The sequence below is a fragment of the Excalfactoria chinensis genome, chromosome 5 (genome assembly GCF_039878825.1).
Source record: "Excalfactoria chinensis isolate bCotChi1 chromosome 5, bCotChi1.hap2, whole genome shotgun sequence".
Taxonomy (NCBI): domain Eukaryota; kingdom Metazoa; phylum Chordata; class Aves; order Galliformes; family Phasianidae; genus Excalfactoria; species Excalfactoria chinensis.
The window spans coordinates 39,579,173-39,604,570 of record NC_092829.1 but is presented as its reverse complement, the minus strand read 5'-3'; the positions used below and the strand labels follow the sequence as shown (position 1 = coordinate 39,604,570).

General features: G+C 37.4%; 1 protein-coding gene across 10 annotated transcripts in view; it reads left to right on the top strand.

Annotated features, from left to right (window-relative positions):
• The window catches only part of SOX6 (SRY-box transcription factor 6), a 393,141-nt gene that overhangs the window by 253,420 nt on the left and 114,323 nt on the right, over positions 1–25,398 (top strand). For all 10 annotated transcript variants that reach the window (XM_072337682.1, XM_072337688.1, XM_072337687.1 and 7 more), the window contains 2 exons: positions 266–438; positions 4,268–4,336. In XM_072337682.1, the coding sequence (XP_072193783.1) occupies positions 266–438; positions 4,268–4,336 (242 nt within the window). The remainder of the gene's footprint in view (positions 1–265; positions 439–4,267; positions 4,337–25,398) is intronic.

The following is a 25,398-nucleotide window of genomic DNA, read 5'->3' as shown; positions in this document are numbered from 1 at the left end:
TTTGTACACACTACATCATTAATTACTCCTGTCAGAAAAAGAAAAAAAAGTACTCTATCTTTTTGCTTCCTTTTTTGTTATGTCCTCCACTTCTAAGAGCATAGCAAAGCTTTGTGCTACATTCTTTTGGGATTTTTTAGTAAAATATATATTCAAGCTGCCACTCGAAATAAGCACGTTGGTGATTCAGCCAGTTCTTTTGTGAATATTGCTTGGTAACTCTCGTCTATCTCATATTTACAGTACATTTTTTCTACACATTTAGGTACACCAGAAAGCCTGGCAGAAAAAGAGCGACAGCTCTCTACCATGATCACCCAGCTGATCAGCTTACGGGAGCAGCTCCTGGCTGCCCATGATGAACAGAAAAAGCTGGCAGCCTCACAAATTGAAAAACAACGGCAGCAAATGGATCTTGCTCGCCAACAGCAAGAACAGGTGAGGATCCAAAAAAGAAACCTGTGAAAACCTGTGAAAATGTGAGAATGTTTCCTGTGGAATGCTAAACATCAATATTGCTATATTGTTCTGCTCTTGTTTCCCTTTTTTTTGTTTGTTTTGTTTGTTTGTTTGTTTTTTGTTGTTGTTGTAGTTGTTGTTAAAAGAGCTTACATATCTTCAGAAACTGCTGCTTTTTCCATGAAGAGAAAATATTACAGAATCCTAAGAGAAAACAGGGTGTGGAAATTTGAATGATTTCTTTCTTAGAACAAACTGAATTTGATAGATTTCACAGTTCTTACTTCTGTACTGAGATGTGGTTTAGGAGTTACCAACGAGACACACTGCAGGCATTATTTAACTCTTTCTCTTCTTGACAAGAAAAGAATTGGACAGAAAAATGTAACCCCAGAACTTCATGAGATACATTTTATAAGCAACGTTTGATTTGTTTGTTTGCACATTGTTTTTTGGTGGTTTATTGTTTGTTTATTTAAAGAAATGCCGTTGTCCAATGATCCCTCCTTTTCTCATTGTACAAAAGTGGGACAACAGTGATCCCATACAGTAGTTCCCCTAGGCATTAGATCAGACAGATCCAAATGAATGTGTGGTTTTTAGGAATCTGACATTATTACTAGAATTATCTTTTTGGTTAGAAGTATTTTATAGGATACATACAGCAGTATATGCTCTGTTGATTTTAATGAGTTGTGACGTCTCTTATTTTATGTGCTTGAGTATTTGCCCACATGTAGGAATATGGACTCATCCCCTAATGGAAAATAACATAAAGGAACACTGTAAAAAATCAGAAGTTAGAATGTCATTTAGCCATCCAGAGATGACACAGTAATTAACTATTGACACTTGTGAATAAGCTAGCACAAATTAATCTTGACACATTTGCAGACGAGTGATATCTTACAGTGAACACTTTGTAATTATATTTCAAAATGAAAATTAAATGACACTTAAAACTAGGTTGTCATGCTCAATGAAGCAAGCATGTAGCTCAACCGATAGGCAAATAAAATTCAGAATTTGAGCCACATGGTGCTTGTGTACCCTGCTTGAATGTGTCAAGCCTGTACATCAAGATTCTGCTATGGTAAATTGCATTGTGGGATACTGGATACATCTTCCATTGGAGTGCTGTTCTGTCTAAGAGCAACCACCAAGATGAGATGCTTCATGGTATTTTTTGGGCTTCTTCAGGAAATGCCTATTCAAATGGTATTATATTGTACATACAACTACAAAATCTGTTCACAAGCAATCAGAACTGCAGCAAGTCAGTGCCTTTGTGTAAGTAAACAAAGGTCTCACTGTTGCCTTGGCTATAGATTACTACGTGAAGTAGCAGATGGGTCACCAGCAGCTCCAAACAAACCTTGACATAGAGTACTGTGAATCTGTGAAAAAAGATATGTCAGAAAGAATGACCGATGATGCAGCTCCATTCAGTGTCTGATTTCAATATGAAACTACAAGAAATTCTTTTCTGGATCTTGGTATCATAATAATCCTTCAGATACCCTCGCTGACATTTTAGCATCATGGAATGTCCTTGTATGGGAAACTGGTAATCACAGCCTGAACCTCTGATTAACCAGCTGAGGCAAGTGTTGGGTCAGCTGTGGGAGCACAGGTGAGAGTAATTTAGCTGTGCTCCTGGAAGGGGTGGAGCTTGACTCCACCTCTCCTAGACCTCATTTAAGGACTGACCACCACTAAGGCAGCATCTCTTTAACACTGCTCCCTGGTGGAGGTTGCCTCAGCATTTCCCAGTGAAGGCATCCATATTGGTGAGTCTTTCCTTATAAATAACCTTTGGAATATCTGTTACCATCTTTGTTACCATCTTTGTATCATTCCACCTTACAGTCCTACACTGTGAATGGAAACCCAGCCAACTCACCTGTAGTGATGAGCAATATAGCACAAATGATGTATTACTAAATTAAATAATAACACAAGCACTCACATAGGTTTGTTAAATATACATAAATATTTGTAGCACAGGGTTGCTTTTCCATGCACAGGTGACACTGCTGACCACTGATAACAGGTGACTTGAGGTGCTAAGAGCTGCCTCTGGGCACACAGGCACCTCTGCTTGAGCTGCCGTTTTAACTAACAAACTAGGGCCTGATTTTTCAGTCTGCGTTCACTGTAATTTTACTGAATTTACTGGGAGATTTGTCCAGAAATATTTGACCACCAAGCACATAAAGGGAGTTTGATCCCTGTTGCAGACATCATTGTTCTGAGCTTTGGTAGTTGCTTGATTCCTTTTATGCTGCACTTTGCTTTGATCCAGCCCCAGAATCACAGAACTCAGGTTGTCTCTTTGAGGCCATGTGCAAGACTTAGAACATATGGATTTTTTTGTTGGTCCCCCATAGAAAAGTGAATCTTAACTGTAGCAGTGGAAAAAATGTCAGAGTTATTTCCAGGTGAAAAAGTGAGAGATGAAGGAAATGACAGACTTGATCTCTGTGAGCAGTTACAAGCTGCTAATATGTACATGCAGGTTCCTTATGAGTTATTCTGAACAGTTTGCACTGAGACTGAGTGATATTTATTTCCAAATCAATCTTGCTACCATTCATTCACTTTTCTTTTAATCACAAAAATATTTTGTTTAGCTTTCTCTGATTACAACAGAGCATGCTTGAGTTTTTGCCAAAATGGAAACAATGGACTTGAGTGGTAAAACTACCAGTGTCACCAAATTTGTACTGTTTTATGGGGTTCCTCTGCTCTAGATAAATATTGATAGGAGGGGAAATTATATTTGAGAAATGAAAGCAGAAGTGCTGAAGATGGAGCTCCTAGGAAACACAAATCTTGTCCTTGTTACAGTCTGCTGTGCAGTTTGCCTCCTAAAGCAGCTGTCCAGTTCCCCCCTGCTTCCCATGGCTTTTCCCTGTAGCTGCCAGCTGCCTAACCCATCACGAGGAGCAGCTCGGAGGGCAGGATTCCCTTTCCCTTCTGCCTTTGTGTGCTGATTTTGGAGGGTGTGTAGGAACAGTCAGGGCAGGGCAGCATCTCTCACGAGTCTTTGTTCTCCCCCATGCTTGCTTCTCTCAGATATGTATTGAACCTTTACTCTCAAGAACATTTACTGAATCTACCAACTGAGAGTGGGAATATGTACTTATTTCACGGTGTTGTGTTGAGGATGACCTACTGAGCATCAAACGCTGATTTTATACTAAGACCCTACTTCCTTGAGTAGTCTCAAGGAGGACTTTGAGATGCATAAGGGAAGCAATGTGCTGCTCACTGTGAAGGAAGTTAGGAGCAGCTTGCCCTAGGATCTTGTGCTGAATAGTGAAACATCTATAAATACTAGCTAAGGCTCCAGTTCAGCAAAGCAGGAAAATGTGTGTTTAACCTTAAGCACCTGAGTAATCCCATCCCCATTCAGCAAAGCACTTAATTTTAAGCATGTTTCATTCCCATTGTAGCTAACAGTAATGCATCATAGACAAAGTTCACCACAGGCTTAAATGCTTTGTTGAATAGCGATGAGATTATTCACATGCACACAGCTAAACCTCTGTTTTTCTGCTTTCCTGATTTGAGGTCTAAGTGCTTAAAATACATATTTCTTGTGGGATAGCTACACTTTCATGTTGCTTCTAAGTTTAAAATGTTTATATCACATGCACGGATATCTCTATAATGTATTCCATGTAAAGAAAAAAACTGATCCTTGATAAAAATAAAGTAAAAAATAACAGAAAAAAATTTTACTCAATAATATTGAAATTTCAATATTACTGTTTTAATTTAATGGAAATTTTATTTCTCATAGATTGCAAGACAACAGCAGCAACTTCTGCAACAGCAGCACAAAATCAATCTACTGCAGCAGCAAATTCAGGTCAGTGTGTTTTATTGCTCTCTTCTGATTATACTTAAATTCCGTTTATGGAGTTGGAAGGGACTAAAATAAGGCAGCCACATGCTTTACTAACATGCCTGAGTAAAGGAGCCTTTCAGGAAAGGTCTCTGTGCCTTCAAAAATTATTGTTAAATGCATTTTTGTTGGATGGAGATTTTCTTCAATGAGCAGAGCGTTTGTGGACAAGGGGAAATGGTTTCAAGCTAAAAGAGGGGAGATTTAGATTGGATAGAAGGAAAAGGTTGTTTGTTTTTTTTAACAAAAAGGGTAGGGAAGCAGTGGAACAAGCTGCCGGGAGGGGTGGTGGAAGCCCCCTCCATGGAGCCATTCAAAGTCAGGCTGGATGGGGCTCTGTGTTCCTGATCTTGCTGTAGGTATTCCTGTTCATTGCAGGAGTGTTGAACAGGATGGCTCTTAAAAGTCCCTTCCAAATGAAATGATTCTCAGATTTTTCAGTTCAATGAATCTGGGAGTGCACTGCAGGTATTCGAGTACATGTACTCCTACTTTGAAAGCATTTTCATGGAACTGTTTTTGGATTTAAATATTTCATTTTGGCCTGGCAAACTATGGTGTTCCCAACCATTTCCTTAAGTTTGGACTATCAGCTGATTGCCATGCTATTAGATGACAAAACTGAAGGCTTTTTTCCTCATACGAAGGAAATGCACTTAAATGCTTTTGTGACTGTTATAGTGCAATTTCTGTTGGATTTTCATGAGTTTAATCAATATTTAATGTGTTGATACCTGGGCTGAGAGATACAACTGAATTTTAAAGCATTGCATTTGTCACTGTCTATAGGAAGAGAACACATTCATATAAGGGGTATGCCGAGGGTGAAAGGGATGTTAAATTGTGATAGGAAGAAGGATGCCATCTTGTTCCGTAAGGGAACAAGAGGAATCATACCAGCTCTTTCTGTCCTTGTTTAGAGAATATGAGCATGTGTTACTAGGAGGTGTCCTGCTCTCTAGTAAAACGTTTATAGGCATTTTATGTTTCAGTTGAATCACTGACCAGTAGCTTTACTCATGCCAGGGAATGCTGATTTAGAATTGCTTGCAGATTTGTTTTGTTGTTCACTCCCCAGTTCCCTCATACATAGTACTGAACCCTACAAGTTGTTTTCTTTTTGTGCGTATGACTTTTCATACACATATATGCTAATAGGTCTTCTAATGATTGTTTTGTTAATGCGAGCTGAATTATTTCTCTATATCCTTCCTTATCTTTGCTTTAAAAATCTTGACAGTGTAAGCTACTCTTCTACTCTTTCTTAGTTCCCCAGGAGTTTGGGTTTTTTAATTTATATTTGCATGGAACAAATGATATTGTTGTGGGTCAGGTGAGTCTAATTGGTGTATTTGAGACAGAAGAGACAGTCTCCTCTCTTAGCTTGTTAGCTAGACTGGTAGTGCATTTCTCATTGTCTGAGGAACGTCATCAACTTCAGTGTGAAACACTATGTATGTTGGACAGATGCCATCTCAAAAGCTTGTTAGGAGGTTGTTTCCTGGGCGAAGCACCAGCTTACATAGTCCATTTGTTTCTAAGCCATGTGATTCCTCTTTGTTTATTGGTTCTTACTTAATTCTTTGGCAGGTTTGCAAGCCAGGATTTGCTTAGGAGAGAAGTTAATTGCTAAGTCACCTTGACAGTTCATAGTAGGTTTTGTTGCTCTTAAATTGATTTTGAGTGTTGCTGTTTGTTGAGACCTCTCTAAGGGTGGACTTTAGGTGGGATGGAATTAAATGAGGGGGCAAGTGAGAGATGTAGCACTGGGCTGTTTCTCCTGCACTCCCTCCCTGCATCTTCTCAGGAAAACCCAATACTGAGAAGCAACTCTTACTACTTACGCTAGATAGAATTCATCATATCAAAAGCAGATAACTGCAGTATAGATTGTCTCAATTAATTATCCAGATTGTTTTTACAGTAAGCAGAGAGAAGCAGAGTGAATAGTTTCAGGATGTAATTCATTTTTCCTTAAAGTAGACATTTAAAATATATCAGATGAATTGTTCCCTTAAATGACAGTTGCTTTTTCCTCTCTTAACTATAAGGGATGTGGGTGCTGATACCTATAGTGTAGAGGTCTGAAGTGAGATGAGGTGAATCCTGCTCTCTTTGGCTTGGAGGGGAAAATCAGTTTTCTAATAGACATTTACATTCTTAGCTTATTTCTTTGGTCTTGGTAGAATATGGGACTGTACCCTGATAACCTTCTTGATTTAGAAGGTCTTTTTGTTTAAAGAGGAAGCCTTTTAAGGAAACAGCAATTACCTACATAATATGGTGTGGATTTTTAAATATACCCTGTATGCAGGAAAAGACAATAGCACTATTCCATGCCTCTCCCCTTTAGAAGAGATTACAAAATGGAAGTAGTCCAGGTGCCAACTCACTCTGGGCAGAGCTACTCAAAGTAAGCACAGCATGTTCTCCAGTGTGCAGCAAGGCATTGCTATGCAGTGTTATCATCACAAGACACATAGTGTACCACTGTCATCTTCTGAGGTACAATGCTGATTTTTAAACAGCAGTTTCCATGAGTAAGTGCATCTAGTTCATTTAGCCCTTCAAACAATTAGAAATAACTATAAATTGAACTTACAACGTTTCTGTCAACAAAATAGAAAAGTGGAAATTATTCATATGAAATAGAACACATCCTTCCCTGGATTCCTACTGGAATTAGCATTTATTATTTATGATGTTTTATGCTATTTATTTAACCACTGTAATACCTTAATTTGAATTAATTTTTTTAAAACTCTTTACTTGAGCACCTTACTCCGGACATGTTACACATCCAAAACCTTGTCAGCAATCCATGGGCAATTAGCCTAGCTTAGCACATGAAAACACTGTAGCCGTTTCAAGAGAACAAGGTCATTAAATATTCAACATTTTCTCATGTTTTCTAAGCAAAGCTTATGCTACTCTCAGTGTGGGGAGAGCAGTTTTGTGTCTGCTAAAGGGACTGGGAGTCTGGAATTGCTCTCAGTTCTCTCTGATTATTGGAAATTTCAAAAATTTTCTCCTCCATTTAAGTGTAATGTTTTGGGAACTTAAACAAAAAAATAATGAAACCAGTGCCCTATATTGCTACTTTTCAATTCAAATTCTTCTTAGGGAAGAGGAAAAACTCTCTTCTACAGTAGAGTCTGTAGAGGTAGGCTGAAATCTAGTAAGTCAAATTAAGATCATTCTGCAAAGCTTTCAGTGAAGATCACATTAAGTAAACACTGTAGGTAAGTCAAAGCTATCTAGGTTGATTCAGATTCTTGAAAGATCTTTCTTTTTTTCTTAAAAAAAAATATATTAATTCTTGAAGTAGAATGAACAAAATAAAGCTATTTCAAGGACATTTCTCAGTCTGAGAAAAGGAAAGCCTAGAAATAAATAACAAAGCTGTTTAGAGGAGGGATTTGGTGGTGCATCATAAAGAGAAGACAGCACTGAAAGAAGTGAAGGCTTGTGTCCATGTAATGATTCCAACATTGGAAAAAAAAAAAACAAAAACTGGCAATGAGTATTACAGAGAGAGTTATTCCAAACTACTTTCATCCATTTCTCTTTGCCTTATTCCTCTGTACTGTACTATGCTCAGTGCCATTGCAAATCATTTCTTTTTCTGTTTGAATCAGGTATAAATTCCACAGCATAGAAGAGCTGGATTCTGCTCTCATATGTATTCTGTTTTAATTTGGCTGTTAGAAATTATTCCTAATAGTTGTCTTTTTTTTTTTTTTTTTAATCTACACATTCATGCTGTTATAACTTCATATTAATGTACCCGCACTGTCCATTTTAGTCAAAAAGAGTGAACATAATTGCTGTACTAGTAAACAAACAAAAGAATAGTGGCATCAAATTAGAACTATTTAAACTGTCCTTGAATAGGAATAGTTTGGATCATACTTAAGAACCAATGAGTCTCTCATCTTATCCATGATTAACTACTGACAGCTCAGGTACCTGGTGAGCTGAATAAGGACTATCTCTTTATGAGAAGTACACGTCTAAAGATCAGGAATAATTACATTCCACATTAGCCTTCCTGGCCTTCCTGACCTGCTTAATTAATTTTTTGCTAGGATAATAATAGTAGAAATAGATTTAAAGATATGCTTCATCATTAAGTATGTAACTGACCTCCAGTTTTAAGAGCTAAACCTTTCATTTATTGCCTTTTGGACACAGGTTAGAGCTCCTTGCAGTGAGCTTGCTGAAAATGCTCAAGCTGGAATCTTGTTATTGTCAGTTCAGTTGTGCACTCTTAAGATTGTCTCTCTTTGTAAACTGTATTTAGCACTGACAAGCAAAATGCAATTGCAGTGCTACTGTTTTGGCTCTAGAAAATAATTTTCCCTCACCATTTTTTAAAAATTGTTTTTCATTTTCTTTTTTTTTTTTCCCCCCTCTCTTTTCTTTTTTTCTTGTTGTTATTGATGATGAAACCGATCTCCTTCTAGCAAGCTCTGTAAAGGACCAAATAAAGCCATTGAAAGCAATTTGATACTTCTATTGGCAGGGTACGCAGATCAGATACTCCCTTGAAAGAGAACAAGAGTTATAAACAAAGCTTAGAAGTCTAGGAATAGCCCCCAGCTTTAGCAAACCCTTAAAATATTTTGTAATTGTATATTCAATCATGAATTAGCCAGGAAAAACAGACCTTTTTTGCCTTTATATTTCACTGCTGTATGCTGTTTTTAATTGCCCACAGGCACACTGTTGTGATCTTCTTTGGAAGTTTAAAACCAGGATAAAAATGCAAATCTAATTATTTCTTTTATCTAATCTAATTAACTTTTAAAAGTAATGATAGATGCACTGCAGCCTGCATCAAACATTTGAATAATGATGTTTCTGGATTAAAGAATAGGTAAAACTACTGTAATTTATAAGCAGTCAAGATTATGCTAGTTGAAAAAGCAAACTGTTGTGTGACTTTAATAATCTATAGTAGTAGCTTATTAATTTATAGTAGAAGAGATACATTTCCTACAAATTCCAGGTTGGCTCCCAGTTCTTACTGGTATATATATATATATATTTTTTTTTTTAATTTGTTTTTAGCAGTTCAGTGTAAAAAAAAATCTATGTCTAGATCCTTTCTGTAAAGAAATTGTCTTCATGGAAGAGAGAAATTGTGATCTGGTGCCTGAAGCTTGTAGCTACAGCTAAAGCACTGGTTTGGATCCATGTGGCTCTTCTGTAGGCGTGACATCATGGCTTCTGTCCAGCTCAGAACTTGCTCAGCATAACTGAAGCAAGAACGAAAGACTAATATGCTCCATGTTTCATATTTTATTAATTATTAAGTGGTCGTTTATTAATGAGTTCTTAGGTCCTTATTTGATAATTACCTAAGCAAAAGCTCTGTTACAGCTTTTTCCACCAAAAGCCATCTCCTTGGTTGGCTGTCTTGGGAGCTCCTCTGTTGGTAGGGCGTTAGGAGAAGCAATGCGTGATCCTTAAAGTCTTGCAGCTGCTCCTACTTTAATAAATACTCCATTAATGCTCCCTACCCTTTATCCAGCCTCAAACATACTAAAAATGCTTTAGTATGACAACATAGTTATAGCTTACACAAAATGACACATTGGCTAAGGCTTCATCCTCTTAAAAAAGATTCTGGTCTCACATGTTGGATCTCCATTTGTAAGGCTTCTGCTAGCTGCTGTTGGAAACAAGAATTGATCTGGAAAAGCAGAATGTAATTCTGGATTCCACTCTTAACATAATCCCTTAAACTGTTAGTAGTCTTGAGGTGGTAGGGATTTTTTTTTTTTATCATTATATTTTACGATGGCCTTCTAGCTGTTAGAAAATGAGACAGCTATTTTAATTCACTATATCTATGTGTTGTTTTTTTTTTTTTTAATAGCTTTATTTCGCCTACTCAAGTCTAAACAAATTGTATTTAATGCAAAAATTAAGCCTTGTGTATCTCTTTCATATGACTTCTCTAATTATAGAGCAGTAAATGGTAGAATAGCATATGTTAGCAACATGAGCAGCAGTCTATGAAATGAGCTACAAGTTAATAAAATGATCTTGTGGTGGTGTTGGCCAAATGTTAGCACACATGTTTCAGAAAGTGATATTTCAACAGACTTGAAGAATAGAACTTTGGCACACGGGTGCTGAACATGATCTGATGTGTGGAAATTTGTTAAACCAAAGTAAATGTCATTGTTCCTCAGGCTCATGTTGGTGCAGAAAATGATAGTATCTGCCCTCCTGCTTTCCCTCTCCCACGTCTGTTTTAAAGTTGGGAATGTAGGCACAGGCATCCATTCTCCCCAGTTCAAGTGCTGTTGCTTCTTTTCCTCTGGGTGTGTTGCATTGCAATCTTGCCAGTGACTTAAGGGCTTGTATTCAGCTGTGCCTATGCCAAAGCCGGGGCCACAGTCTCACTGATTCTGCTGGGCCCAAACACTCATTCTGCCACCTGTGCTTACAGGTTTGAACTGTGATAATTATGGGTAGATTATAGTCAGCTCCTGGATAGCAGAAGATCAAGCAAATATTTGCTAACTGCCTGTACTGCTGCCCAGGGCTAACTCTTAGCTACTGGTCAGCCTATTCCAACCAAGAAAAATGCTCTGGCAGCCTCAGTGCTTTCAGGTCCGTACACTCTTGTTTAGCTCCCAAAAAGCTTGGCAGAGATTGTTCTTTAGAACCCTTCTGGTGCTATTCCTCCAATAGTATAGGTCAACGTCACTCCCACTGTCATTCAGTAGTATGTAGTAACTGCAATATTGCAATATTTGGCATAGTGCAGTTATAGTGCAATATCAGCTCCAGCAGAGAAAAAACTAGTTTCCTTCCTAAGCGACATGTGCACAAACTAAAATGGGTAACTGGGAGCAGAAACAGAGCCAACTGGCTGGCTACCAATGGGGCTGACCCTGTGAAGTCTAATTTGCTTGAGTAATACTTGCCTAGCCAATATGTGGTGACTTGTATCTAAGTGTTACTCACATAAGTAGACTTTGAGGAATTGGGCATCCCATATGAAGAGGGACTTAGAATATTAATATTGTGGTCAGGATATCAAAGATATAAATGAGGCAGGGCTCTTAAAGGGTGTTGTTTTTCTAATGGAATGTGTAGTTGGAAAAAACAGACAACATTTTGGGCACACGAGTTCTTTTTAGGTCTTAATGTCTGTGTTATATCGAAACATATGCCATGACTGACGCAGAAACTGCCAAAGATGTTGGCCTTTCCTATCTAATTAATTACTTTTTCAATGATTATTTTTGTGATTGACAAGCATGTGATGGCCAAGAGGGAAAAATAACAACAAAAATGGATTTCCATGACTTTTTTTTTTTTTAAACTGACACGTTCATCAGGAGATAGTGAACAAAGAAAATGGTTAATAAATGTTAGTATTGAAATGACTTGATTTATGGAGGTATTCAGGTATACAGGCAAGACTGGAATGTGATGATATCAGAGGTCAAAATTTCTGTCTGCCAAAGCAGGTATTTGGACTAAAATGATGAAGTACAGCCCCACATAAAAAGGCCAAAAGCATTTAGAAAAATAAATTGCAAAGTACTTTTGGAAATCTCACAGTAAAATCTTAAATTCACCAGATGGGCTAAACCCTGACCTAAAGGATCAAAACTGTTTTTCGCTAGTTATCCTTAACAGTGTATAAAAACTATTAGAAAACATGATGATTTTGTTGTTTGGTCTTTGAAGTAATTGTGGGAATTCTGAAGAATGCAGGAGTATTATGGAATCAGTTTGAGCATGAAAACTTATTTTAAATATATTTAATGTCAGCAAGGAAGAAGTAACTCCATTGCTCTCTGAATGCTTCAGTAACTATGAAACATGAAGATAGTAGCAGTACATGCAAACAAATAAGTAGACCAGGTGCTGTTTAACATTTACTATACATTTGATGGCATATATTTAGAAGTAATGTAAATGAATATTTCTAATACTCTTGGCTCCTAAGCAACCAGTTAATCCAGACACTGGCAAAATTATCAAAGCATAGTTTTCCATGCCCTGGCCGGGTATTTGGTCTCTAATTTTAAACTCATTCTTAAAGTAAGGAAAAGTGGATTAAAGATTGCTGTTTACACCAAATCTCTTTTTAAAATTTTTTTTTTCCCCTTGCTTCATTAGAGCCCCTTCTCCCAGATAATTAGATAATATAGTGGGTTAAGTTATATGCAAGACTTCGAATTGTTTGAAGGTACGAGTTTGTTATATAAACCTTATACATATCATCTTCAGCAAGTCGGGCATTTGCACAGCTTGGGTAAATTATGTGTATATGGAGAAACTAAGAAGTTACACAGTGTGCGTTCCATACTTGAGAGATGGGGAATAAAAATTGATATACTGTGCGACACATGATATAACACAGTGAAATATCTTTTAAATTCCAGAGAGATGCACTGAGATCACCACACTTAATTCGCATGCACTAACTCCTACAGAATGTTATTAATTTTAAATAGAAGTTTGTAATCGTAATATAAAAAGAAAATAAATTAGGTAAACAATATACAATAGTGTTTTATGAAATGCTGAATTCTTCTTATTTACTCACCTAAATTGACAGTATATAAGAAAGTATTAAAGTTGCAACACCAAATAATAAAAGGAAAAAAAAATTCACAGTTGATGGTGGTGAAATCCATCTTCAGACCTATCGCTGCCCCACATTATGGCAGGGTACTTCTGGGCTAGGGAACTCTATTTTAAACTACAGGTAGCAAAATAAAGCTGATGATGCAATATATACTTAACTGACTATTCACAGACTGGCACTCCTTATCTGAAAAAATAAGTTATATTATGTAAATAAGGACAAAACTTTTATTAGAGTAGCAGAGTCAGGCGCTTGTTTTTTTGCTGTGATGAGGAGTAACGTGTATGGACAGATTCTACTATCACTGTTCTGTCTTTGCCTTTTCCATCTCATTGAATTTTATTGGTTGCATATTTTCAGGATACTCATCTCCTCTATAACTGCATATCTGAGTTTCATAAGCTGAAGTGTATTATCCTCACAACACTCTTTTGAGGCAGAATAAAAAGCCCATAGATATTTGGGGTATCTAATTTTAGATATCTAATTTGGATGACTGAATTAGGATTTTAGACTCCATATATAAAGCAGTCCAGGTGCTTTGAATTACCTTCTGTTGATTAGACTGGGAGGGTAGGCTCCTAATTTAGGTATCTAAGTTAAATCTCCTGATTGACTCGCACCAGATTTTATAAAAAACTTAACAGACCTGAAATCTGTGTTTTCAGAATTCATAGGGTGGATCTCTAATGTCTCAATCATCCTTTCTCTCATGATTTTCTGTCAAATTAGCTCTTGTCTTCATTTATTCTGATGGAGTTTTTGGGTTGTTTTTTTTTTTTTTTTTTTTTTTTGCCAGAGTAAATCTGCATCAGTCTGCCAGAGAAGTATTTGTTTGTTCCTTTCAACCACTCTACTTCCTCGAACAAAAAATATTTCAGCTAGTTTGAATCTCTTGTGGTCATGATGCTGACTGTTGTCATGCACAAAAAGCCAAGTGGAGAGACCCAATGAAGCAGCCTACCACTTCCCAAATCCATGTATTTTCTTTATAGATATAAAACAAATTTCACAGCTATGAAACATCCTTTAAATAGAGGCTTACTGGGGAGAGAAAGTAATTTTTTATTTGAGAAATGCCTACACTTTTCGCTGCTTCTTAATAGTCTCTGTAGGACATTCAAGAAACATACTTGAAATGTGAAATCATGGTTTTTTTATTTAATCAAAATGGCTGCTTCTAAATGGAGATCTTCACTGCTGCATTTCAGGCCAGAATATACTTTTATAGGCAAGTTATAAACCTCTGAAAAAGGAGGCTTATAATGGAAAGGTTGACACAACATTAATTTTAGTGTTGTAAACGCAATGGTATAATTTTGGAAAAAAAGCCTTTATAGCTCTGCTAAGATATTAATTGCAGGAAATTACAGCATATCCTATTAAAGTATTATGTCAGTGGCATACATAGCATATAACACCTTTGCATATTCTCCCTTGTTTTCACGGCAACGTTTTGCATTTTGATCTGTAAAGAGTAGGTGGATAAAGTGGTTCAGAGTTCCTGATCATTATTGCTGAAGGGGAAAAAACAGCTTGGATGATGCTTCTTTATGGCTATTCTGGAAACAACTATTCTGTTACCCAAATAAATTCAGTAGGAATACTGAGGATTTAACCAAATTCTGCTGAAGTGAAAATCTTACATGACAAGGACCTGATTAGACCAAGGATTTGAATTTGGACCTGATCCTTGCTCGCAAGTCAGCTTTGGTTAGATTCTTTCCAGAGTTACAACAGCCTTTGTGGCAAACTTATTTGTAATGAGTCAGGGGTTACTTTTAATTGTCTTATGCTTACAGAATCACTCCTGACTGTTACTACATGGCAGACGCAGTCTCTTACCTTTCTAATTTCTCTTTATTTCATTACTTATTCATTTTGCATATAAATGATGGCTGATAAGCTGTAGATCCCTAGGTTCCTTCTAAGTTAAACAAAGCTCATTGCATTGACCCATTTTATTTATTTATTTATTTGGTATTTCAAAGCAATAGGTTATTTATTGTACTTTTGCCACCGTTAAGATTGTAGGGGCATGATATAACAGTATCATATTACAGAAACTGGTACTTCTGTGGTGTTTGTTAATTTCTTGGTACTGAGCTGAACTATAGCATTCAGGTGCAGCCTAAGGTTGGGTATGAATTCACTGTGGTTGAACTGTTGTTACAGTGGCCTCTTTTGTCTGTCAGACCTTTCCGGACAAGGGCTACATCTTACATTTGTTAAGCCCCTCATATAGACATCCGTTCTCCTCAGAGGCTTTGTTACATTGTCACAAATTTGCAGTGAAAAATATCAGTAATAACAATATGGATTTTCTTGTTTAAATGTAAGTGAGGCTTTGAGTCTTAATATTTTATTTCTTTTCCCTTTTGAAGTCAGTGGAGCTTTCATGATATTTTTACACAACAAAAAACCCACACCCACCCAAAACATCAGGATAAATACCTGCTAAGAAAATGGGAGAAAAGACAGTCTCTAAAACCCCACTGATAATGCTGGTTCATTGGACCGTTGATGTTTCCCATTAATTGTAAGACTTTAACATATAGCCATTGACTATATCTGGTTTTACTTATCAAATCCAGAACTGCTTTTTCTCTGCCTGCTGAGCAGGGAAAACTCCATGCTTTACCAGTTTCTTTTTACTTGGGGCTCCCAGTATCATCAGGATTAAAGCTGTCAGCTCTCTTTATTGTGTGGTTTTAAATACAAAGCGGAATACTGTTGCCTGAAAAATGGCATGCTTTCAATGTATAAGTTAAAAATTGCTGAGTGGACAAAACAAAAAGGATCCCTGTTAATAGCCGGCATTGAAATATTGCTTTCACCATTTGGGGGAAAGAAGATAGAGCTCTGTACTTTAATTTGTTTTTATTCTACGCCACTAACTTGTCTTCATTGGCTTAATCCTACACTCAAGTAGAAGGGAAAACTCGTGCTTAAGTTAGTGAGAGTTTTGCTTCATTGAATGCTGTGCAGGGTGCCATTTCCTCAGCTGGTGTTGTTCATTTTCTCTCCACTTATGTCAGTCTAATACTGGAAGTACAGAATTAGGCCCGCTTTTTAAAAACAAAAAGAGCTCACGTGGAAATGACAGCATTTCATTTGGCTTTTTTTATTCACTGTAAAATATTCCTCTGCTGTGTGTGTGCATTTATATTTGGGGATAATTGTGCCTATCCGCTCTTGAACGCTCAGAGGTAGCTGATAGGTTCTATATGAATATTTTTTTGTCTTGTAGGTTGTTTACTTTGGTTATTGCTTTGTGCTATTAATACTTCTTAATCATCAGGGTCCTTTTTATTTTTATTATTATTATTTTTATTTTTAATCTGGAATCATATAGATCCATCTTTGTGATAAAATTTCATAATGAACAAAACCAAAATGATTTCCTCATTAAATTACTTTCCTGTTTGGTTTGCTTTAATTGAGAAAAGACTTTTAAGGCAAAGCTACACATCTGTCATTTTATTTGCCCTGTTGTTTTACTGTCAGTTGAAATATGCATACATTTCAGATGTAACTTTAGGAGGAACTGAATATGCTAGTAATTTATACAATAGATGCTGATGATTATTGACCATTAAAATGTAATAAAACATTTCCTGTGTGAAATAGATGTAGCATCAAATGTCTTTATTTCTGACAGTAAACGTTTCAGGTTTACTACACAGGCATTAATGTTATTATATAAATGTAAAAATGTGGCTATACTCTAGCATAGGTCACCTCTTCTAAAACAAATGGCATTGTAAGCAAAAGAAAAAATACTTTGAAGAAAGTCACAGGCTCATGCGTATATTAACCAGAGCAGATGAAATGATTTATTGGGTTTTATACACAATCTGTAAAGGGTAAGCATTGCTAACAGAATGAGTGGCAGCCTCAGGGAGCTGAGTAGCCCCCAGGGACCAGCCTTTGTTCCTCTGGACTTGACAGGCATGTGTCCCTGTTAAATGAGGGCTTAATTTCTCTCATATGTGCACAATTTCCAAGCTCAACAAAGGCAGCCAGGACTGGAGCTATTTAAAAGAGCCAGCTCAGGAGGAAGCATTCCTAGAGAAAAGGGATGCTAAGGGGCTAATTACTCACTGTAGTTCAGTAACTGATATATATATATATATATATATTTCCCTAAGCATGGATTATTAACACTAAACTGTCACTCGTTTTACACAAACATACACTAAAATTACAGGAGTGTTATTTCTCTTTGAAAAAGAACCATTTTAAAAAGGTCTATCTGACCAAAAATAAAGCAAGAAATGTGTTCATTTTATTTCAGTCCTGCAACGAAAACCATCACCTCTTAAGCTCAGGGAACAATTTCCTCCAAAAGGTGCAGAGAAATTGCTTCTCCAATATCTTCCTTTTCTTTCTTGACCTCTCTCTGTCTTGTGTATTGTAGTAGGAATCCTCATTTCTTACTGCATTCAAGTAAATATGTTAATTTAAATTGTCTGGATAAATGGTTCAGCATACGTAAAGCTTATTTGTATTTACTTGATTATATGTTTAGTGTGGTATGCTTTTTAAAACCCTCTTGCTACATATTTAAAAATGTGTTTAGACCCAGTAGACCTTTCTGGTACCTTTGAGATAGTCTAATGACACTACTCTGTACAAGAAGCGGGACTTGTCCCTCTCCTTTTCTAACATTTTTAAGTTACTCTTCAGTTACTTGCTGATGCTGTGTTCTGTGTAGAACAGGGCAGCAGTTTGATAGTGATGCAGTACTTTTTAAAGCATAGAAAACAGTTATTTTCTTTGGACAGTGATGCCAAGTTTGTTTGCTGTTACCTTGAAAGAAGGATAAGCCACTCTAGTGTAGGAGGTTTAAAAATCTTGTGGTCACCATTAGCAAACCAGCTTGTGAAGAAATACTATATGGTTTCAGGCTTGTTTCCTATTCTGAAACAAACAGGAAAACTCCTTGTGAAGCAGGCAACACATCTGATTCTTTGTCAGAACATTCTGACCCTCTCAATATCAGAACATCCCATCCCACCCCTTCCCGCCAAAAATGCTCTCCCAAAGCTCAGTGGGGCCTGCTCCTGTGTGGGGCTGTGCAAGCCTCAGAATGGCAGCAGAGATGGCTTTCAGATACGAGGCCTCAAAGTTCATAGCTGCTCTCATGGCTCGGTGAAGGTACACTTGTGAAAACAGAGACAACAGCTGCAGTGACCTCACTAGAAAATACTTGCTTATTGAATCAAGAAAAGCCTTTCAGTATGAAGGGGATAACATTCAGAAATAATGGAACTGGAGTTTCTGAGGAGGTGCTGCTTCCAACTGAGGTAAACTAAGGAAAGCTTTGTTTTTTCCTTGCATGATTTCTTTGCCTTTATCTCTCTAATTTGCATTGAAAACAAAAACTGCCACTCAATAAATAGTAGGGAAGTGACTTTTTTTTTTTTTTTCCTGCCCAATTCAGTTTTCTCACCTGAGCAATGTAAATATACATCCTGAAAGAATTAATGTAAAAAGTCATCAGGATTTAAACTGTGAGCTCCACTTTAAATAGAGAAAGATAGTGAATTTGCAAACTACAGGTTGCAGAATGCTAAGAATGAAACTGGTTGTAAACTTTTACATGTTTTAAATCATCCCTGCGTAGGCAGTGCTCTAGTACTATGAAGAAAAAGAAATGTCAGAGATATTAACTAAAACATAGAACATCCATTATTTCTTTCTGAGAAAAGGGTAGACAATGGATCACTGTTATGGTATGTAGGACTGTTGCAGTTTATCTCCTCTTTCCTTTGAAAGCTTTGTTCTCATGCTGAAGAATGGAATGATAGTAATAGAAAGTCTTCGTTAGGATTTAAGAGATTTGTTTAGGGTATTTTTTAGTCATTATTTAGTCAATAAACTTATTTATGTTCACTAAATAAATTAATTGTGATAGGATAGAAGTTGCAAACCTGACTCTCATCCTTCTTATGTCTGTGCAAATCCAGAATAACTCCACAGAATAGAAGCAGTACATCTGCTTCCATCTTAGTAATAGATTTACAGCTGTCAAGGCTCAGAATCACCCATTTATTTCCTTTCTCCCTAGAGATGACAAAGTATATAACACTTGATGAACTGCAGCTTCCAGAGACATTCAGACATTAATGCTACAAAGGCCTATATTGCAGGTTGAAATCTTGCCTGGATTAAAATTCTGCTTTGGTTAAAGTCAAGGAACTACATGTATGCAGGGGCACTTGGTGCTGATGTAAGGCTAAGGGAAAATAATTTAACTTGAATTCCATGCAGATTCTGGCTAAGCTTTTCTGTGAAGAATTGTTTCCATTTCTTGGTGGAGGGATTCCTTACTAACAGACTTTCTTTCCATCTGATTAAGAGAAAGCACCTCTAAATCAGAAGGGAAGGTCCCACACAGATTACCTTGTTGTCATGCTGTGACAGGACCCAGATGTCACTGAGGATTTCTGAAGAGCTTTAGAGAGTATTAGAGCCATGGCTTCTAAGGACTTAACGTTTCTTAATTTTTGTGTTTTGTTTTCCTAAAGAGCCCCCCAAAATCTATCCCCCCCAAAAAAAATAAAAACCACAATAGAAGAAAAAGGTTACTAATACCTTACTATCAGTTTACTCTTTCCAGATAAAAATAATATTTTATTCCTTTGCTGCACTGTTAGTTTACCATTATGAAATGTTAATCATGTAAAGGTAGCATTTCAGAACTTTTTTTTCTTTTTTACAATAGGAATACCTAGATTAAATTTAGGGAACCCACTAAAACAGTTGAGGTTTAGATACTTGGAGACTTTATTTTGGAAATTAGTTTCATCTCATTTATCCCTTTTCGTATTACTCTGGGAGCAAGAATTCTAACCAGCAACAGAAGTACCTTCATTTCATTAGAATATCACTAAAATAGGAGAGTTTGGGAGAGATCTGTGGTCACTGCATTTAATCTGTGAACTTAAAATTATATTTTTTTCAGTAGTTCACAGCTAGAAATGATTAGCCTGAAAATATACCAACATATTTCTATTGGTCCTAGGAAGGAGGTATAGCCTGAGTCTGAACAAAGTCTGGCACTGTAAAGTACTTCACTATTAATTTTTTTCTCTGGTCCATAATTTTCTCCTGACAGTTTCTACTTTTTTCCATGTGTTCATTGATAGGTTTATGGTCAATCCTGTTTCTAATGTAAAAGGCTTCCTAGTTGTATAACCACATCAGTCCAATTCCTCATAACGACTCACCTGCATTCAATGATCTTGCTACTGGGGAAGCTGGTAAACTTCCTAACCAGAAGTGCTTGAAAAGCGCAGTGTAGTTAAGGAATGATATAGGGATCTATCTGTTTTTTCTGATAGTTAAAAAGACATAATGTAAATAAAGGATTTTAGAAATCATTTTGCATTCCTTAGAGGAAGCCACCTACATACTTCTTCTCTTTGACCAGAGTTCTAGGCCATTTCTTGTTTCCTGTGTGGCTCACAGCCTGATGTTCTATCTCAGGGGGAAATGCATTGGTGTGTACCATGACCTCCATCTAACTTGGCTTCTCAGGCCCTCTTGGAAGGAAAATGCAAATGTCAGAGGAGCTAGCAGATCAAGCTACACAATCTATGCTTAGTTTGGATGAAAGCTCGATCCAGCAATGTGTAAGAATCATGTCAGCATAGGCACAAACTTACAGAGGTACAGCAGGGCATTTTAAGCCTCATGTTTCAACAATGCTTGTTGAAATGAAATTGTGTGTGACTATTTTATCCAGCACTCATTTATTTGTCATGTCTTATATTTTCTGTGTGTTCTGGGCTGACGCACCATGAATCAGTGCCATCTTTAATATAACAGGGAATGCTATGATTCTTGAAATGTCCATTCATCTCAACAGAAAGTGAAGATGTCAATAACTATGTGATTTAGTTGAATTTTGGTAAAGACAGCGTTTAATTTTGTTTTATAGATTTGATAATCCCTTCAAGCCCTTTATGCTTGAACATGAACATTATTGCTGCTACTACAGAAAGAATAGTAAGTTTTTTGTTTTGTTTTTTAAGTAATTATGTTCCATGGTCCTATGCATCTTACATAGCTAGATGGGAGAGTGAAATCCAGCCCTTCGGTATGGCTTTGATGTTGACAATGAAGGTCAGTGACTAGTCTGTCCCTTGGGGGTCAGCACTGAGACTAATGATTTTTATCACCTTCTTTCTTCAAAACATAAAAAGTGGGACTGAGTGCATCCTCGGCAAGTCTGCAGATGATACCAAGCTGTGTGGTACAGTTGACACACCTGAGGAACGGGGTGCCATCCAGGGAGACTTAAACAGGGTTGAGAAATGGGCTCAAGAGAACGTGCTGAACTTCAACAAATCCAAGTGTAAGCTCTTGCACCTGGGTCATGGCAACTGGCACTATCAGTACAAGCTAGATGATGTAAGGATAGCCCTGACAAAAAGCAGTTGGAGCTACTGGTGGATGGTAAGCTGGACACAAGCCAGCAATGTGCCCCAGCCCAGAATCCTGGGCTGCATCAAAATAAGTGTGGTCTACAGATAGAGGGAGGGGATCTTGCCCCTCTGCTCAGCAGTGGTGAGACCTTGCCTGGAGTACTGTGTCCAGATATGAAGTCCTCAGTACAGGAAAGATGTGAAGCTGCTAGAACATGTCCAGAGGAGGGCCCCAGAAATGATCCAAAGGATAGAACGCCTCTCCTATGAGGGAGGACAGACTGAGAGAGCTGGGGCTGCTCAACCTGGAAAAGAGCAGTCTGTGAGGTGACCTGATAGCAGCCTTTCAGTATCTAAAGGGGGATTGTAAAAAGGAAGGAAACAGACTCCTTAGCAGGGCCCATTGTAATAGGAGAAGGGGAAATGGTTTCAAACTAAAATAGAGGAGATTTAGATTGGATATAAGGAAATTATTATTATTATTATTATTTACAAAAAGGGTAGAAAAGCACTGGAACAAGTTGCCCAGGGAGGTGGTGGAAGCCCCATCTGTGCAGACATTCAGGGTCAGGCTGTATGGAACTCTGAGTGCCTGATCTAGCTGTGGGTGTTCATTGCAGGGGTGGTGGACTAGATAGCCTGTAATGGTCCGTTTCAACTCAAATGATTGTGTGAATCCATAACCTTACCCTGTGAGTGGTCTACTTAAACCCTGAGAAGGTAATAAGCCACTGATCAGAAAGATATACTGGAGGAGCTTTGGCTGAGGTTATGCTACAGTGTGGTTGAACACCAAAGCTGAAATATCAGAGAAATACACATGTTAGTGATACTGAACAGAATGGAATTGTTGTTGTGTAGAAGAATGTATTCAGCATATAAAGGACTTGTCAGTCAGCATAGTATGGATAAGGGCTATAAGAGAAGAAGATATGGAAGCAAAAAGCATCTTTTGGGATCAGTGCTAACCACACGAGTTTCAATAACAAGTTGGATTAACTAGGTAAGCACAGTTTGTTAGTGGCTAAAAATGCTGTGGACAAGCTTATAATGAACATTGCAGTTACCAGTTACCTGAGCAGGCATGTCCACAGGTGAGAATGCATAGCTGAGAATTGTGTTGCAGATTTGTGTGAAAGTCTGGAGGTAACACAACAGTCCAGCAATGCCTAAAGGAGTAATTCCCACTTCTCTGTCATTCTCTGTACCCTCTGTAACCACACAAAAACTTCTGCCAGCTTACTGAGTAAGACAAGTTCACAGGAAAGGGAGCATCAGAGCAGGTGAGAGAAGGGTTGCTTTGGGAAGGACTGCTGGGGAGTGGGCAGGGGAGCAGAAAGGAGAGGGCTGGAAGAAGGAGCAGTGGGGACGACCTCTCATTTTAAGGAATGAGCTGTTGCACTATCCAAGCTGCACCTTAAAGATAAGCTTAATATTGTGGGAGCTCTAATTTTTTTCTGTTGGGAAACTTCTTGTTTCAAATGCTGAGCATGGCACTATTGTCACTATTGTCACTGTTGTGAAAGGCCTTGTATGTAGCAACAATAGCAAAAAACAAACAAACAAAAAAAAAAAACAACAAAAAAAGATTCACTTTCTAAAGATGTCAGTTTTGCAACTGAGTAGAAAAGGAGGCTAGCCAATTTATATTGCCTGGTCTTCCCTAGAAATGAGCTCTATGCAGCTGTGTTGTGAACGTGCATATGCCCCTAGCCTTTCAACTTATTGACTAATTTCAGTTACATTTTACAGGATAAGTGTTTTGAAGATAGCTGAGTTCCTGCAGTCCTTGTGAAAGCAGGGCAAAGAGGTGTTGTTTTTTGTTGTTGTTGTTTTATATATGTATGTATATATAGGGTTTATTACCTGAACAGGAAAAGTTGCTGAGTGGCATTTGATTGTTGGATTTAGAAGAATCCAAAATGGGCAGGGTCCGTACATACAACCCAGCCACAGGAAAAGCTTCAGTAGCTTTCAGCTCAGCACAGAGTGCAGTCAAATGACTGGCAGTCACAAATCTGTTGCTTACTTGCCCTATATGAGATCGGGCTATATTTGCTCTTGAACTTATGGAAATTGTTGTCACTCATTATTTTACTAGTTTGTGTTCAGAAGCCAATGGAGAGAAGCAGACCTGTTCTCTGTCATTGGTTGATCTATGAACTGTGGGCTGACAGAAGCTCCAAAGTAAAAGCTTTGTAGAAATAAATTTTGCTGTGGAAAACAATTGAGGACTAAAAGACAGGGGAAATCCCTGTCAAATTATAATCTCAGTATGTTTCCCTTACTGAAAGTCATGAACTGAGAATGTCTGATCCTTTGGTTTCCATTCAGTACTTCAAAGCGGCAATATTGGTGTTGTAGAGAAGTATTTAAAATGCATATGTGAATGCACAGGGGTATAAGGGAAAACATGGGGTAGCCCTATTAAAAAGTTTAACACCCTTGAGTTTGGGATAACTTCTTTAAATGAAAAATCACAAGTGGATTATACACAGATCATACCATCAAAGATGCTGGATTTGTTCTGGCCAAAAATAAAAAAATAAAAAAAAAACAAAAACAGAAATATTAAGCAGAGTGGTGGGAAAAACTGGAGAAGTGAAGAAAGTTCTGAATAATAAAAAATATACTATTTATATAGGTCATTCCTTTATGCTGACAGGAATTTTTACTGGCAAGTAGTTCTAATCTTATACAGTTATAAGAACGTGAGCTGCCTCAGGCTAATTATTTAATTAATAGGAGGCCAATTTTAGGTAAAAGTGTGATCAATTTGCATGTATCACAGACAAGTCAAAGGTGGGATGTCATCTGATGTGTGTGACAACTCTACTGGATTTCATTGAGAAGTCAGTCTTCCTATGTTAGCTTGTTCTGCCCTTTCTCTTTTGTTTTCTTCTTTCCACTCCATTCATTTTGGTTTGTTGTTGAGAAAGGCTCTTCTGTAACACAATAATATCACAGTAATGATCCTTCTTTAAAAATAGCCTTACTACATAATACAGAATTGCTTGAATTTACAAAATTACTACAACTAATTTATTAAATCAAACTCAAATTGCAGCAGTTTCCTTTTACTGGATACACTGGTTACCCTGGGTGGTATAATTGCACATCTTGCCACGTTCTTGCTGTTTTCACACACACACCCTGCTTAAACTCTGTCCAGCTGCAGAATATCAGAATGTGCTTTTATTGGGTATAATTGGTGACATTGTAAACCACAAGAAAAAGAGGCTCACGTTGTTTCTACATGTCACCAGAAAACCAAGATTAAAAATACAGTTTAACAGTGTGTGTAGTTCTGGTGTTGCTGGCTATTTGTAGAATGTGGGGACCTGTGACAGGACACAGGCAAGAAGAGCAAAGGTTTGCAAGTTTTGTTCAATATACTTGAAAAGCTGAGCAGTCGTAGGAAATACAGAAGATAGAGTCCACTGCTAAAATTAGCAGTTGAATTCCTTTTAAAAGACATAATCCTTTTGTTTAAAGACTTTGCAAGATGCCAGACATGCTTTCCTGGATTTTTTTTTCTTTTTGAAATATCACTTATTGACCACAATCAAGTGCACTGATAAACTGAGAGTTTTGTGGTATTGGAGTAGTACAGTTGGTCTGGTTCACTGTTTTGGAAGTTTTGTCATGGTATGGATGACTCTTCAGCTGTGATTGCTTCTGAAAAGCTAGGGATGTCCCTCTGCCTGAAGAAGCAAAAAATCTTGCTAGATAAGACTCAAAAGAAGAGTTACAGAAAGGAAGTTTTATTCATCCACTTTTATAGGCAAGAAAGTCAGACACTTAAGTGGCTTATTCGGAGTCTCACAGGAAGCCTGGGTGGAGCTGGGAATTGAATACAGATAACCTGAGTCTGAGTGCCTGGCTCAGAAGACCATTTCTTTAAAAGGTTTAGAATGTGGCTTTATTCATCTATGAAGTAGAGTCCAAATGATGTGGAAGATATGAAC